Raw genomic sequence first — 13059 nt, 5'->3', positions numbered from 1 at the left:
GCTTTGGCTGTGTGTTTGGAATTATTGTCATGCTAAATAATACCATAAGACCTGTTTCCACTGATTTTCAGTCCAGTTCTTGTGTAACTTGGCACAGCTTAATCTTTCTTTCATTTTTGATCTGTCACAGAAAAAACAGGGTGTGAGGGGGAGGCTCCCACGCTCCCTGTTTGTCATCAAAACGTGATGAAATGTCAACTCTTGGTAGAAAGACAAGAGCAGCCATATGGACACGTTTCTCATTTGATGTCAAGGAAGATAAGACACGTGAAACATGTGGCGCCACTGTCACTGGTGAAAACACGACAAACCTTTACACTTTATATTTTAGTCAACTGAAACAACTTCAGTCTAGTCTACTATAATCTTATCATATTTAATCAACTAGAACTAAACTCAAACTAAAAGAATCTAGAAGCTTAAATTATGACAAACACTAAATCAAAGTTTGCACACCACACCAGTTCATTCTTTGAATGATTCATAGAATCATTAAGAAACAAACAAAAGAAAGAAAGAAAAACCTAAAAGAAAACAAACAACGATAAAAATACACTGGAAACAGTCAGGTAAAGCGACTGGACTGGACTGAAGATGAGTGACAAAGCAGTCAATATGCAAAGAAACACTTTAAAAGTCCTTCAGAAAGCCTGGAGACCAATTGCTTTAAAGACCACTTTAAAATTACAAGAAGGTTGGGATCCTTGGATACAAAATATGAAGATGTGATCATTCTTTCACAGCTTGCATGCAAACTGATTCTTGTGTTGGATTAGTGCTGTGTCCTAAGTCTTTTTGACCATCACAGTTCTCTGAAACTCCATGTTTTTCACAGAGTTTGTATTATATAGGTAAGTGAACATCTGCAGTCCACAGCTGAATGCCATGCTGTAGTCAATTAATCAAACAATTGAAAAGTTGGGGATGTGATTGGGGGACATTTTCTGAGAGTAACTAAATATGCAAAATTCCACCTGCTAGCCTTTTTTGTCTTAGAAGAATTATTAACAGAAAGACAAAACTATGATAAATAATAATAAAAGGCGTTTCGTTCTTTTATTTGGAAATATATTTAGATTCATGCCTCTGCTTTTTCAACATCAAACAGCATTTGAGACATATGAGACCTTAAGACTGTTGTAGTTTATTTCTTAAAAATAAACAATTAAATTTGAGAACATAAACCTACAGTCTCTAGTTCCCTTTACAATGATGGAAAGAAAGTTGGTGCACTCGCTGCACAGTTTAAAACCAAGACATCAGCACTTATCTGTGTAGAAACTGGGCAGAAAAAAAGGGCAACTCTAACAAAATCTGAATATTCAAGGACACACGGTTGAGGGACTTTAGTGCACATTTCAAAGATAAGATGATTCAAGGACAGCAACTATTCTCGAGGGGTCCAATATGAGCGAATAAGAGTCACTGCTAGAAGAAGAAGAAGTAGGAAAAAAAATATCTCAAAGCATTTAATGTTCACAGCAGCCAGAGAGAACAGGTTCATGAACTCATCACAAACTTATCATCAAGGGCCACCTCATAAGTCAGAAACCCAAAGGGGTTTCTCTCTGTCATCAAAACACAACCCAAAGGTGCCTCAGAGACGTTTGTTTCTGAGTGTAGATGGAAGAAAGTGGTTGTGTACCTCCACGGAGATCGGCAGAGGCTGCCACATAAGCAAACGTATCCATGTTGATGATGTCGATGACTGGGCTAACCACTCGAGACGGGTCCTGGAGACACAAAAAGAACCACACACATTTATGCTTAATTAGGGCTTCAGATTAATTTTTTAAAAAGTGTAATGCAAGGGAAATAAAACAAGCTACCAAGGAAGAAAAAGAGAAAGAAGTGAATGTGTTTCTGCTTTCATCACCAAATTCTGTTCGAATAAATGAGGCGCTCAGTCCAGTGTGTTCATCTGTGTGTGAAACAGACTGTAAACTCCAAGGTCATTATACTGCACTTCTCCGAAAGGGAATTTCAGTCATTCAGCAACAATCATGCAGACAGCAAATGTAGCAAGGTGAGATTGACCACTACCTCTGTTGACTTTAATTCAGTGCTACTTTATTCCCTTCTCTGTCATTAATGTCAGACCACTGAGCCACATGAAATGAAGAGATACAGAAAATGCTTTTAGGTGACAACACAATTTATTAAGAAGCAGCAGAGAAAATGAGTAACACATCAATAGGTTACTGGAGGTAAACTGTGTAGGCTTTGTAGAATTCAATATTTTAGTTTGCGAAGTTCAATACGGGCTCTGGTATTTCATTTCATTTGTGTTAGGGCTATATTGGAATTGACGAATAAAGAAAGGTCTGACACCTAGCTATCCTGATGGAAAGCTTTGTCTTCGTCTTACAACAGCAAAGCTGGCTGCATAATTTTTTGTCAAGTGATGTTTGAGCACAGTGCATATTTAGAGCATGACATTGACTGTGCTATATAAAAGACTGATATTACTAATACATGTTTTTAATTATTGGCTTGCAAATCTTTTTTTTTTTTTCTGTTTATTTTGGTGGATGCGACCATATTGGAGTAGAGACACAGACAAAGATACTTTTTGATTAGAGATGGGGAGAGCTAATTTACTACCTGGCTAGAGTTCAGCATGCCCCTTGTGTTCATACCTACTAGTCTTTTAAATCAACCAAATCCTTAACTTTAAGGTAAGTAATATAAAACTCCTCCTTCACAGGGCTGTCAGAAGGAAGAAAATAACCAGAGAGATCAAAACCAGAGAAATTTTGGTTGTAAGACAATGTATTTCTGCTCTAAAGCTGACCCTTTGTGTTTAAGCCAACCCCAAGTGGTTATTTAAGAAACTGAATCTTGGCTTCATTTGCTTGACTTTTCAGCCACTGTAATTTGTATTTCTTGTGCTCTGCACGCCACTTTATTACAGTGATTTTCTGGTTTATGGCACTTTTGAGACTTTTCTGAAGTAACAACCAAGCAGCTGCCCACTCAACTCTACAGTTTGGTTCATGTGGTTCAGAGAATAAGATCCTCAGTGTAGCGCAACAATAATTTTTAAAAAACATTTGGAAAGCACATCCTCCATCAATGAACTATTTTCCACTTTTAAACAAAGTGGTCTGGAAATGCACCAAACCTTTTTTTCCTCTATTTTTCTGGTGTTTCTTGTAATTCACCTCTACCAACTTTCATGAAATCCAGCTGGCAGTTTTCTACTAAGCTTGCTGATAGACCTCAACTCATGTCCCAATGGAGCAACTAATCCTATAGATAGATTTCATTTCTGTGTTGGAAATGAGCAAATTTATAAGCTTAAATCATGCAGACAGGATGCGGGGAAAAAGGTTAGCGTGTAAAGCATTTCTAACTTTTTAAGTGAACATTTAAAGCCATTAAAAATGTAATGCTTGATATTTGTGACTGGTTGATGAGACTGTAAAAAATGGGATAATATCAAGCACCAACAAAAATTCCCGTATCCCTCAACCCTGTGTAATCGTCCATAAGGCCATAAGATACTCATGGATTTAGTTTAGTTATTGCCTCCTTAACCCTTAAACAGAGTCCTAAATCCTTTTAAAGTGAAAACTGGCAAAAATGGCTGCACTTGATTTTCCTCATATTTTTTCCTTGATGGTGCCATTTGCTCTTTACAAGGATAAAAGGTACAAAATCTCACTTGCACACACCCACACACACTGGCGCTGCCAGACTTGCACTCCCTTTTAAATCATGAAGTGTCCCTCTATTAGTTTGGTCAAACGGCTGGATGCATCTTCAGCCAGTGATATTACAGAGCAGGTGGAGCGGTTCTGGACCATTAGCTGCAGGGTCAGTGCAAGGGGACGCAAGCTGCATCCTTCTACAGCTTCAGCCACATTACAAAGCACTCTGTCTGCTTTAATAGCTGTTAGGGTAATGACACTGTGCAGCACTCAGGGTGAAGCATCACGACATTACTGTCGTAACCGGATAACTGTTATTTTCAAATCACTCTGGAGCATTTTCTTAATTTTAGCCATTTCTCTTTTTTTTTCCCTTCACCTGAATAGAAATGAGAATATTTGATGAGTAAGTTGAGAGGAATCTGACCCCAAAGCAATCTGCTTCTTTTATGGTTTTGGACTCTTGTTTTTAAAGTGCAACTTTCAAACATTTATTGAATTTTACAAATGAATAAATGTATAAATGAATTATAAATGATTTTATAAATGAATATTGAATTTTAATAAATGACCTGTTTTACATAGTCGTCCTTGAGTATTTTATGCAAGCATGCAAGGAAGTTGTGTCGAGGCAGACGTTTGACTATTGACAAAATTATCATCTAAATTGTCCCTTCAGAAAACCCATTATTCCAAAACAACAAGCACTCTAGGCTTTAATGCAATTCTTTATATATTTTTAATCACTAATACCATCTTTCAAATCATTTTTTAAATCCAACAGTGCATGCAGGGAGTGCTAGTGTTAATTTTGTTCATTGCTCCTCATGTAAATAATTATTCTGTTTTCTTTTCCTTCATTTAGGAGTGAGGTTTATAGGTGATGTTCACTGAGCGTCCATAGTGCCTAAATAGCCCTGTCACTGTCCTATTTCATTTCCAGTCATTTCTTAGGAAATGACTGGAAATACTAATGAAACCATCAACATATTCACTACATGTTTGGCCGTTCATTGTGATTATCGCTTTTGTTTTGCAGCTCTCTTTGATTGCACATGCACATATAGCAACAAATGAGCAATGTTGCTAAACACAACCAGGATCCTTTTATGTTGACATGCTCTGAAAATATTACTGTTAACTGGTGAACAATTACAATAAATTGTTGCCTTGGTGCTGAAAGACAAAAGCAAAAGCGGTAATGTGATAGACATGGGGCTGAGTAAATACTCTCTAGATTCAATCAGTGGTAAAAAGCTGGGAAATTTCTATTTATTCAAATGAGAAGATGCATATTTGCATGTATTATTTCTCAATTACTTCCCTGACAATGGAATTACAATAAATCATTTATTTGACACAAAATGATTTGTTAGCATCAAACAGTAAAGTATTCAAAAAAAGGCTTTTTTGGCAAAACAGAAAAAGCTTGACAACAACTAAAAGAGAACAAAATCAAAATATATGATAAAATTGATCAGATGTGAAATACAGAAAAGCAGATAACCTGAAATTTGGACAAGACTTTAGCTCTCTATATCAATAAGACAGACAATTATTTTGCGGGGAATGTGATTTTACGGTAGCCTGGAGTTTTGACTACGCGTGTGTGTTAATCGGATCAATACCTCATACATTTAAATCTAAATATACGACTATAGAGTGACTACATAGACAGTGACAGATCACTTTTGTGCTTGAACACACACAGGCGCACACACACAAACACACACACGAATAAACCACGAGTATAAATATGGATGGTGATGGTACAGCAGCAGAAACAGATCAGACTCTCTGGTGGATTTATTGATCGCTTCTCTGCAGATTGAGATCAAAGGTCTTTAATAGCAGGCAAACAACTGTTGACTTGATGAATTGGAGAAGTTCAAGACAGGTGTTAAAATTAAAATGAACTGGAGAAGAGAGTATGCGAGGCACATGGACAGGGAAGGAGATGAGAAAGGCCATGTAACGTCGTAAAGCAAATCAAAGGAAGGTGATGGTATGTGTAAAGCCAGGGTAGGATAGAAAAGGATGCAAGAGGAAGTGGATAGGGAGATTTCAAGAGAGCAGAGAAACGAGAGAGGAAAAGAGATGGGGATAGAAAAGAAAAGTGGACGTTTCAAGAGGCCAGAAAGAAGCTGAGAGGAGGTCAGAGAAAGGAGGGGGAAAATTACGAGGAGATGTAAAGAGAAAAGGAAGAAAAGCAAAGGTGTGAGAGTAATGGCAGTAGCACAGGGAGGAAGACATGAGGTGGGGAAAGTAGAACAGAGTGCGATAACCAAAATTGTTGGATAAGAGGTGAAAACAGGAGAGGAGATGAAAATGGAAAAGAAAAGGTGCAATGGTACCGAAGAGTAAGTAAAAGTAAAGGAGACGAGAGACGGAAAAAGGGAAGAAAGGAAGAGAGATGTGACAGGACAAAAGGGAGCGGAGAAGAGGTGGTGAGAGGAGGCAAAACAAGGTGATGAGAGATTGGATGGGGAGGACAAGAAGAGCAGACACAAGCAGAGGACAGCAGACGGGAGAGTAAGAGGGGTGAAGAAGAGAGTACCGCACTTATTTCTTAATGAGAGGCAATCAGACCGGCATCTATTTTCTTTAATGGCACGATTTCACTTCGACCACTGGAGTCATCACGCAGAGGCTTTTTGTTGAGTAGTAAAGCATGCCATATTTGCAGATTGGCCTTGGTCATTATGCCTCGTGACTCACATATATTTGTGTGTATATATAGACACATCTGGAACATGAGAGGGTTGTAATTTGATAGAGAAGCTTTCAGACTCACATATACTTTGTTGCATTAGGGTTTATAAATGAACATGCAGTTACACCTCTTTGATCCTTTGCAGGAGGGGTGGCAGCCAGTCTTTGTTGACCTCACAGTGGCTGTCCAGGAAGGTCAGCACTTTGGCTCTTGCAGCGTCCGTCCCCCGCACTCTGGACCTGATGAGACCTTAAGCAGACAAATAGAAAGACAGTTTAATCTCATTCCTGTTCATGCAAAACCTTAAAATTATTTAAAATTATAACTTTTATTACACAAGACCTAATTAACAATTGTTATTCACACTGCACTTTTAAATATCACTGACAAACTTAGGCCAGCAGTTTAAATGTTGTGGCTGATGGATATATAATAAAGGACAATGCAATTGCACCAACATGTTTTTTTTAAATAAATAAATAAATACAAAATGAACTGAATAGAGAAGACATTTAATAGAAGGGTCTTTTGAAAAATGCATATAATCCAGATCTATAATTATTTTTGCACTGAAAACCATTTCACTGAATCACCCACTGATAAGCACATTAAGACAATGTGTCCCTGTGCATAAACAGAACCAACAGGTTTGATTTTAATTTGTCATTCATGCTTTAGCTTTTAAAATAAGGTTTGGAAAACACTGTATCTTTTCTGTAATAAAGCTTTAACCATACAAGGTACCCGGTACAGGGTGGGTGGGGGTAAAATAAATGTATAAAACTGTCATAGAGATACAGATTTATTACATGAAAGTGGTGCTGTACAAGATTTTCAACATAATTTTGAGTTGTACTTAAAGTAACTATATTCAATATGTTTAATGCCACTTTTAGATTTACTATTGCATCATTAATATTATTAAAGCATCTCCTTAATATTGAAATTGTTGATTATATGAAGTAATTACATATTGCTGGTAGCTTTACATAAAGTGATGCAGTTACTCCATAAAAAAAAAAACTAAAAATGTTGTGGAGTGGAACAACATTTGCATTGATTAACAAAAAAATCCAAAACATTTGGAAAAAAAAAACAAAAAAAAAAAACAAAGGAAAAAGATAACTATTGATAAAAATACAACTAAATAAACAAAACAATTACGGTGTTTGTGAAATTGTGAAATATGATTCATAACGCTGAAAAAACGACTACAGTATGATACAATCATCAGTTCAACATGGTGTTGTTGTGCCAACTCAAAAGACTTTTGGTTAATTTCAGTCTTCTGTAAACAACAGATCTAAATTTGTAAACAACGTAACAACATTTAATCATCCAATCACAATTAAGAAACAGCCATAATTACAGCGAGCACAAATGGTACTGATAGTGTCGATTTACTGCATCTTTCTCAGTCCCATTTACAGTCTCATACACACTTTAACATTGAAATGTTGTGTACAGTGTTCACTTGGATACCGTCGATATTGAACTTAAAGCCCTCCCAGCTTTTCTTTGCTAAATTGAAATCCTCCGCGTTGCCGTCTGAAATTGATTCTTTTCAGGGTGGCAGATCGGATAAGACAGTATATACTCAAGTTTCATGCTCACAAGCTGTGACTATCAGTTAAACACACACATCCTCCATCCGCTCGCTATAAATATACACGAAGACTTTCATCGAAAAGGCCCCACAGCAGCAGAAGAACAAGACAAAGAATATTTCAGGCACTGGTGAGAATGGAACCCGTAACCTTGGATGTATTAGTGCCTTGCTCCATTTATTGACACCACATTTCTTGCTTTCACTTTCTTTCACTTGCTCTCGCAGTCAGTCAGCAGAGGGGAAAATCAATGCAGTGCTCTTAGAGGGCCTGTCAGACATGGACACAACCTTTTAACAGGCGCATCACTCTCTGCATTTGTGTGTCTGTATGTGTGTGTGTTGGAGAACAGGTTTGCGTATCCATTTTTAAACAAGTGGGAGAGAAAAGCAAAGAAGGGAGTGGAGCAAAAGGCCAAATGTGTGCGTCAGTTAACTGCAGTTGTGTTTTAGTAAGACAAAGACAGACACACACAGAGTGTGTGTGTTTGTGTGTAAATGAGCCTGTTAAGGAGGTCTCCCTGACGGGGTCCAGTGTTCCCCTCTATTTGGACTAAATGGTCTAATCGATACTCCCTGACACGGAGACGTAATGTGTGTGTGAGTGCGTGCACTGTTGAATATGTGTGCGGTACATGCCCACAGAGGAGTCTGCATTGTTGTATGTGTGTTATCGTGATAGTGCTGGGGCCCATTGTGAATGTGTGTGTGTGTGTGTGTGTCGGTGACATTGTACAAAGGGCCGTGAAGTTTCACGCGGCGCCGTTAGGCCGAGGCTCAGCCAATTAAAAATCCCATTTCATCCTCAATAAGGCTTTATTTTCTGGATGGATGGACACACACACACACACACACGTACCCAGACACATAAACTGGACTCACATACAAGCAGGGACACACACACACACCCACACACACACACACATATCTGCACTGACAGAAGTGGACGCCCATTTACTTAGATACACACACACACACACACACACACACACACATCTGCACTGACAGAAGTGGACGCCCATTTACTTAGATACACACACACACACACACACACACACACACATCTGCACTGACAGAAGTGGACGCCCGTTTACTTAGATACACACACACACTCACACACACACACAGTGCATGGTGGGCTGACTTTGTACAGAGGAGAGTGTTAATCTACACCGATAACTCTTAACTGTCTCCACCTATCAGATGTGGGTCTGTGTTTGTGTAGACACCTTTTATTTGAAGCCAGTGTAGTGAGGACATTTTGGCCAGGCTTTGAAACTTTAAAGGGCTGTTTGAAGGTTAACATCTTAACAGATTAATATCAGATAAGAAAATGCATAATGTCTTTGTTAATGTGTCTTCACTATTGTACAAATGGACATTGTTGTGTGCTATTGGACTTCTACGCTTGAGTGGATCCATTAGAGTTGTAAGAAGTGAGAGCATTTTGTCTGGCAATTGATCCAAAGAGTGCATTATGCTTGAAAAGAACTAGTTAGTACAAAGTGCTGTCTGTCCAGTTTAGCTGTTATGAATGGCCACACTTGATGGCATCATGAAAAGCCCCATGTCATTAAAAAGGATAATCATATGCTCTTCACAAAGAATTCACTATGTTGTATTTGGTTGTAGACATGAAAAGCGTGAGTGATGGCACTTTTAGAGAGAAGTTCAAACCCTGCTCTCCCTTTTCTGTGCTGCATGAATGGCTTACATTGGTGTAGTTGTTGGTGTGTCAGTTTCAGAATACTACCAAAATTGCTGGCGAGATACCTTCCAAAATGTGAAGCTGGAAAGGTGTCAATATTGTTGATCACGATAGCAACTGTGACTCAAGGGGTCATCCACCAGCAGTTTTCATATTAAAGTATCCTTAGACAAAATTTCAGAAACTGCCCCGTGTGTCATTTGTGTATGAATGTATGTGTAGAGTTGGTGTATGAAAGTACAACGTGTTCTTATTCAGGACATCAAACACTACCTTTCTGCCAGAGCCACTGGCATCTTGCAGATACACAATAGGTGTCTGTCAGCAAGGTACTGCAGAAGTGGATCTCATTCTTAAGTCTGTCCATATGGGCACTTTGAAAGAGATCCTGAGGTTCCAGTTAAATACACTGTATTAAAGCCAGACTAGTATGTCAGCCCTGCTGATACTGATATACTTACTGATATATCAGTATCAGGATTTATAACCGTGAATAAAAAATGCAAAAAGTAAAAAAGAAATCGGAGAAACAGCCTTATAGGTGTTGATACTGCATAGTTTGTCCACAAGAGGGCAATTTGCAACTTCCCTCTTGGCAACATGGGATATAACAAATGCAATAGCCAGCTGATCTGATGTACATATACGATATAAACATATACACATTTGTTTAAAACCACCAAATGATGAAAGTGTGAGCGCCAATGGTTTCCTTCAGACAAGAGTGTATTTCTAAACTTAGCCAAGAAGTTATGGTCATCTGAAATGACTAAACAGTTTTGTTTTTTTGGCAATTTTAATTTTAAACCTAACTAAATAAGATTCTACCTCTTAAATGTAACCACATTTGGTTATCTAAAAGCCTGCTGCTTTGCAACGATCACTAGCTGTGGTTGCCTCCAGTGAACATGTCAACCCAGTGTGGTTAAAAGGAAACACATCTAGACTAAATCCTGGTGAAGGAATTGTCTGTCTGCATATGTACCTGAACTAGCATGGTCTGTCCTACCTTGGCAGTGTAGCGGCAGACATTAGGCTGCAATAACAGCTGCAGATTGGGCTGCAGCCATGCCACAGGTACAGGTTGGAGCATCTCATCTTAATAACTTCATCCTCTATCAACAATAGTCTGATTACAAATGGCACTTTCATGCAGCACCTCAGACACACAGTCCAGCATTCAGCATGTTTACAGCCCGGCTTCAGTCAACATTACTGCCAGGTGGCAATGATGACAATGTCACACGCCCACTGTTTTGTTTTGTTTTTTCTATTCTGAGACCACTGGCTTGAGAGTGCAGTAAACTGAACCAATTATCAAGCATGTAAGTGAGTTAATTTGTGTTTAGTAAACGAATGATCAATTGTACCACTAATGAAAACCAACTGAAAAGGAAAATTACTTAGAATATCTTTGGGTTTTGCCAAATACAAAGCTCCAAACTGTGGTCTCCTGGTTGGCAAACTTGAAACAAACTTGATCGCTACCCAGCCTATTTCCATTTGTGGGATTTGTTGCATCTTAAAAGAGAGCCCTTGTGTTTCAGCATACAATATTTCAATGGCAGGTGCATCAAGGGGCCAGTGCCAATGGACTGTATATATATATATATGCAAGACCAACAGTATTTGGCATTCTAGGATAAAGATGCACTGAAATTGCTTTGAGCTGTCCAAATTACCAGAGCAAAAAGACTCCATATAAAGGAAATCAATTTACAATTTATCAAGCTAGGTGGGAAAATTAGAGTTCACGTCTGGAACGTCTCCAGACTGGAACATGTATTAGGTAATGTCCGACGGGAAAGATTCTTAAAATTCAAATCTAGTTAGGCACCATGGCAAAATGCTAGATGGAAAAAAAAAGATTTAGATTGTAATGCACACACATAAATCGGGTCTTTTCACACATTTCACAGTGTGTTTTTGAAGCTAGCAAGGATATTCATACAGTTGGGGGGTTAGCTTTTTAGGGCAAGTACTAAAGCGCTTCATTGTTTAGATATAGTTTTTTCTAAAACAACTTGATGTTTGGATTAATGGTACATGCCAACACTGTGTTCTCACAAACGTGCACGTACAACCACCTGTGTTTGTGTGAGTGTGTCAGAGAAGACATACAGTATCAGGCTGGTGTGTTTTTTATGGCCATTAAAAAGACAATCAAGTCAGAAAGCCTGAAGCCATAAACTATTAACTAGCTGAACTGATGAACTCTGCCGATGTCTATGTGTGGGTGTGCGTGTGTGTGTCATTGTGTGATCAGCATGACTGTGCTATAATGAAATCCTTCAGTGACAGCATGTAGGACAAGTGTTCCTGTTGTTATAGAGAGAGACAGAGAGGTGAGTGAGAAAGAAAGAGGGAAACTATAAAATGCAAGCAACAGAACAGCCAAGCGAGATAAATTTAAAATATGACGTGAAATAAAGCATCCAGCAAGAGGAAGAAAGAAGGGAGAAAGAAGAACACAGAGAGAGGTATTAGTGAAGTGGAAAGGGGACTCGTATTTTCAGACGTTTTAGTGCAGTAACCGGAGTTCAAACGGCGCTGCTCTCACCGAGGCAACAACAAGCATGTCAGAAGTGGTTTCTGAGTGTTTTTTCCTTTAGTTTGTTCCTGTAAAAAATGCTGCCATTTGATCTTCAGAAGCAATGAGATGTCTGAAAATGTTTCTATCACTTTTCAGAGGAACTGCACTGAAAGTAAGCTGTAGCAAAGACTTGATCAGAATACTCCACAGATGATGCTCCACTAGAGGGATTTGTCTTCTGCTGTAAAGGTCCAACATCAGTGGGCACCATTTAGAAATATTATTACTGTAAAATGGCTTTAAATATCTTTTTTTAAACCCCTAATATCACTGTCAAACAATAACAGTGGGGAAAAGGAGCCATGTACCATCGAGAGCCAGAAATTACTTTTTGTTTTTCACACTAACTCTACGGATGAACTTTGTGTTAGTCTGTGATCTCTATTTGGTGGGGGGGGGGGGGGTTTCTTATAATTGCACCATGTTGTTATTTTACACTATATTTGAACTCCCCTTCATCTTTTGCAAAGTGCTTGCTATGATCCAATTAGTGTTATTATACTGTATATAAAATGGTGGCTGTAATTACTAACACCCAATAAGTTGTACATCTTTGTAACAGTGTATCACTACAGAGAAATTTCTGGCTGCCCTCTAATCTACCTTTACCATCATTTTATTATTACAGCTTTGGTTCTGACTGAGAAACAATTCATCCTTTTCTTTGGCTATTAGTCAGATAACATCACAAACTAGTATTCATTTAAAACTGCATCAAACATTTACATCATAGGAGGAGCAACTAATACAAGCCAATCTGTGACTTTAGGACATCTGAATCCTGAC

At 38.4% G+C, this 13059-nt stretch overlaps 1 protein-coding gene across 3 annotated transcripts in view; it reads right to left on the bottom strand.

The window, feature by feature from the left end:
* The window catches only part of galnt14 (UDP-N-acetyl-alpha-D-galactosamine:polypeptide N-acetylgalactosaminyltransferase 14 (GalNAc-T14)), a 244046-nt gene that overhangs the window by 53354 nt on the left and 177633 nt on the right, over window positions 1–13059 (bottom strand). For all 3 annotated transcript variants that reach the window (XM_082505539.1, XM_082505537.1, XM_082505538.1), the window contains exons 6-7: window positions 6494–6615; window positions 1646–1733 (exon numbers count right to left, since the gene is read on the bottom strand). In XM_082505539.1, the coding sequence (XP_082361665.1) occupies window positions 1646–1733; window positions 6494–6615 (210 nt within the window). The remainder of the gene's footprint in view (window positions 1–1645; window positions 1734–6493; window positions 6616–13059) is intronic.

Source organism: Aulonocara stuartgranti (assembly GCF_965226115.1).
Source record: "Aulonocara stuartgranti genome assembly, chromosome: 15".
Classification (NCBI taxonomy): Eukaryota; Metazoa; Chordata; class Actinopteri; order Cichliformes; family Cichlidae; genus Aulonocara; species Aulonocara stuartgranti.
The sequence above is the reverse complement of the archived record's forward strand: the minus strand, read 5'-3'. Positions and strand labels throughout refer to the sequence as shown.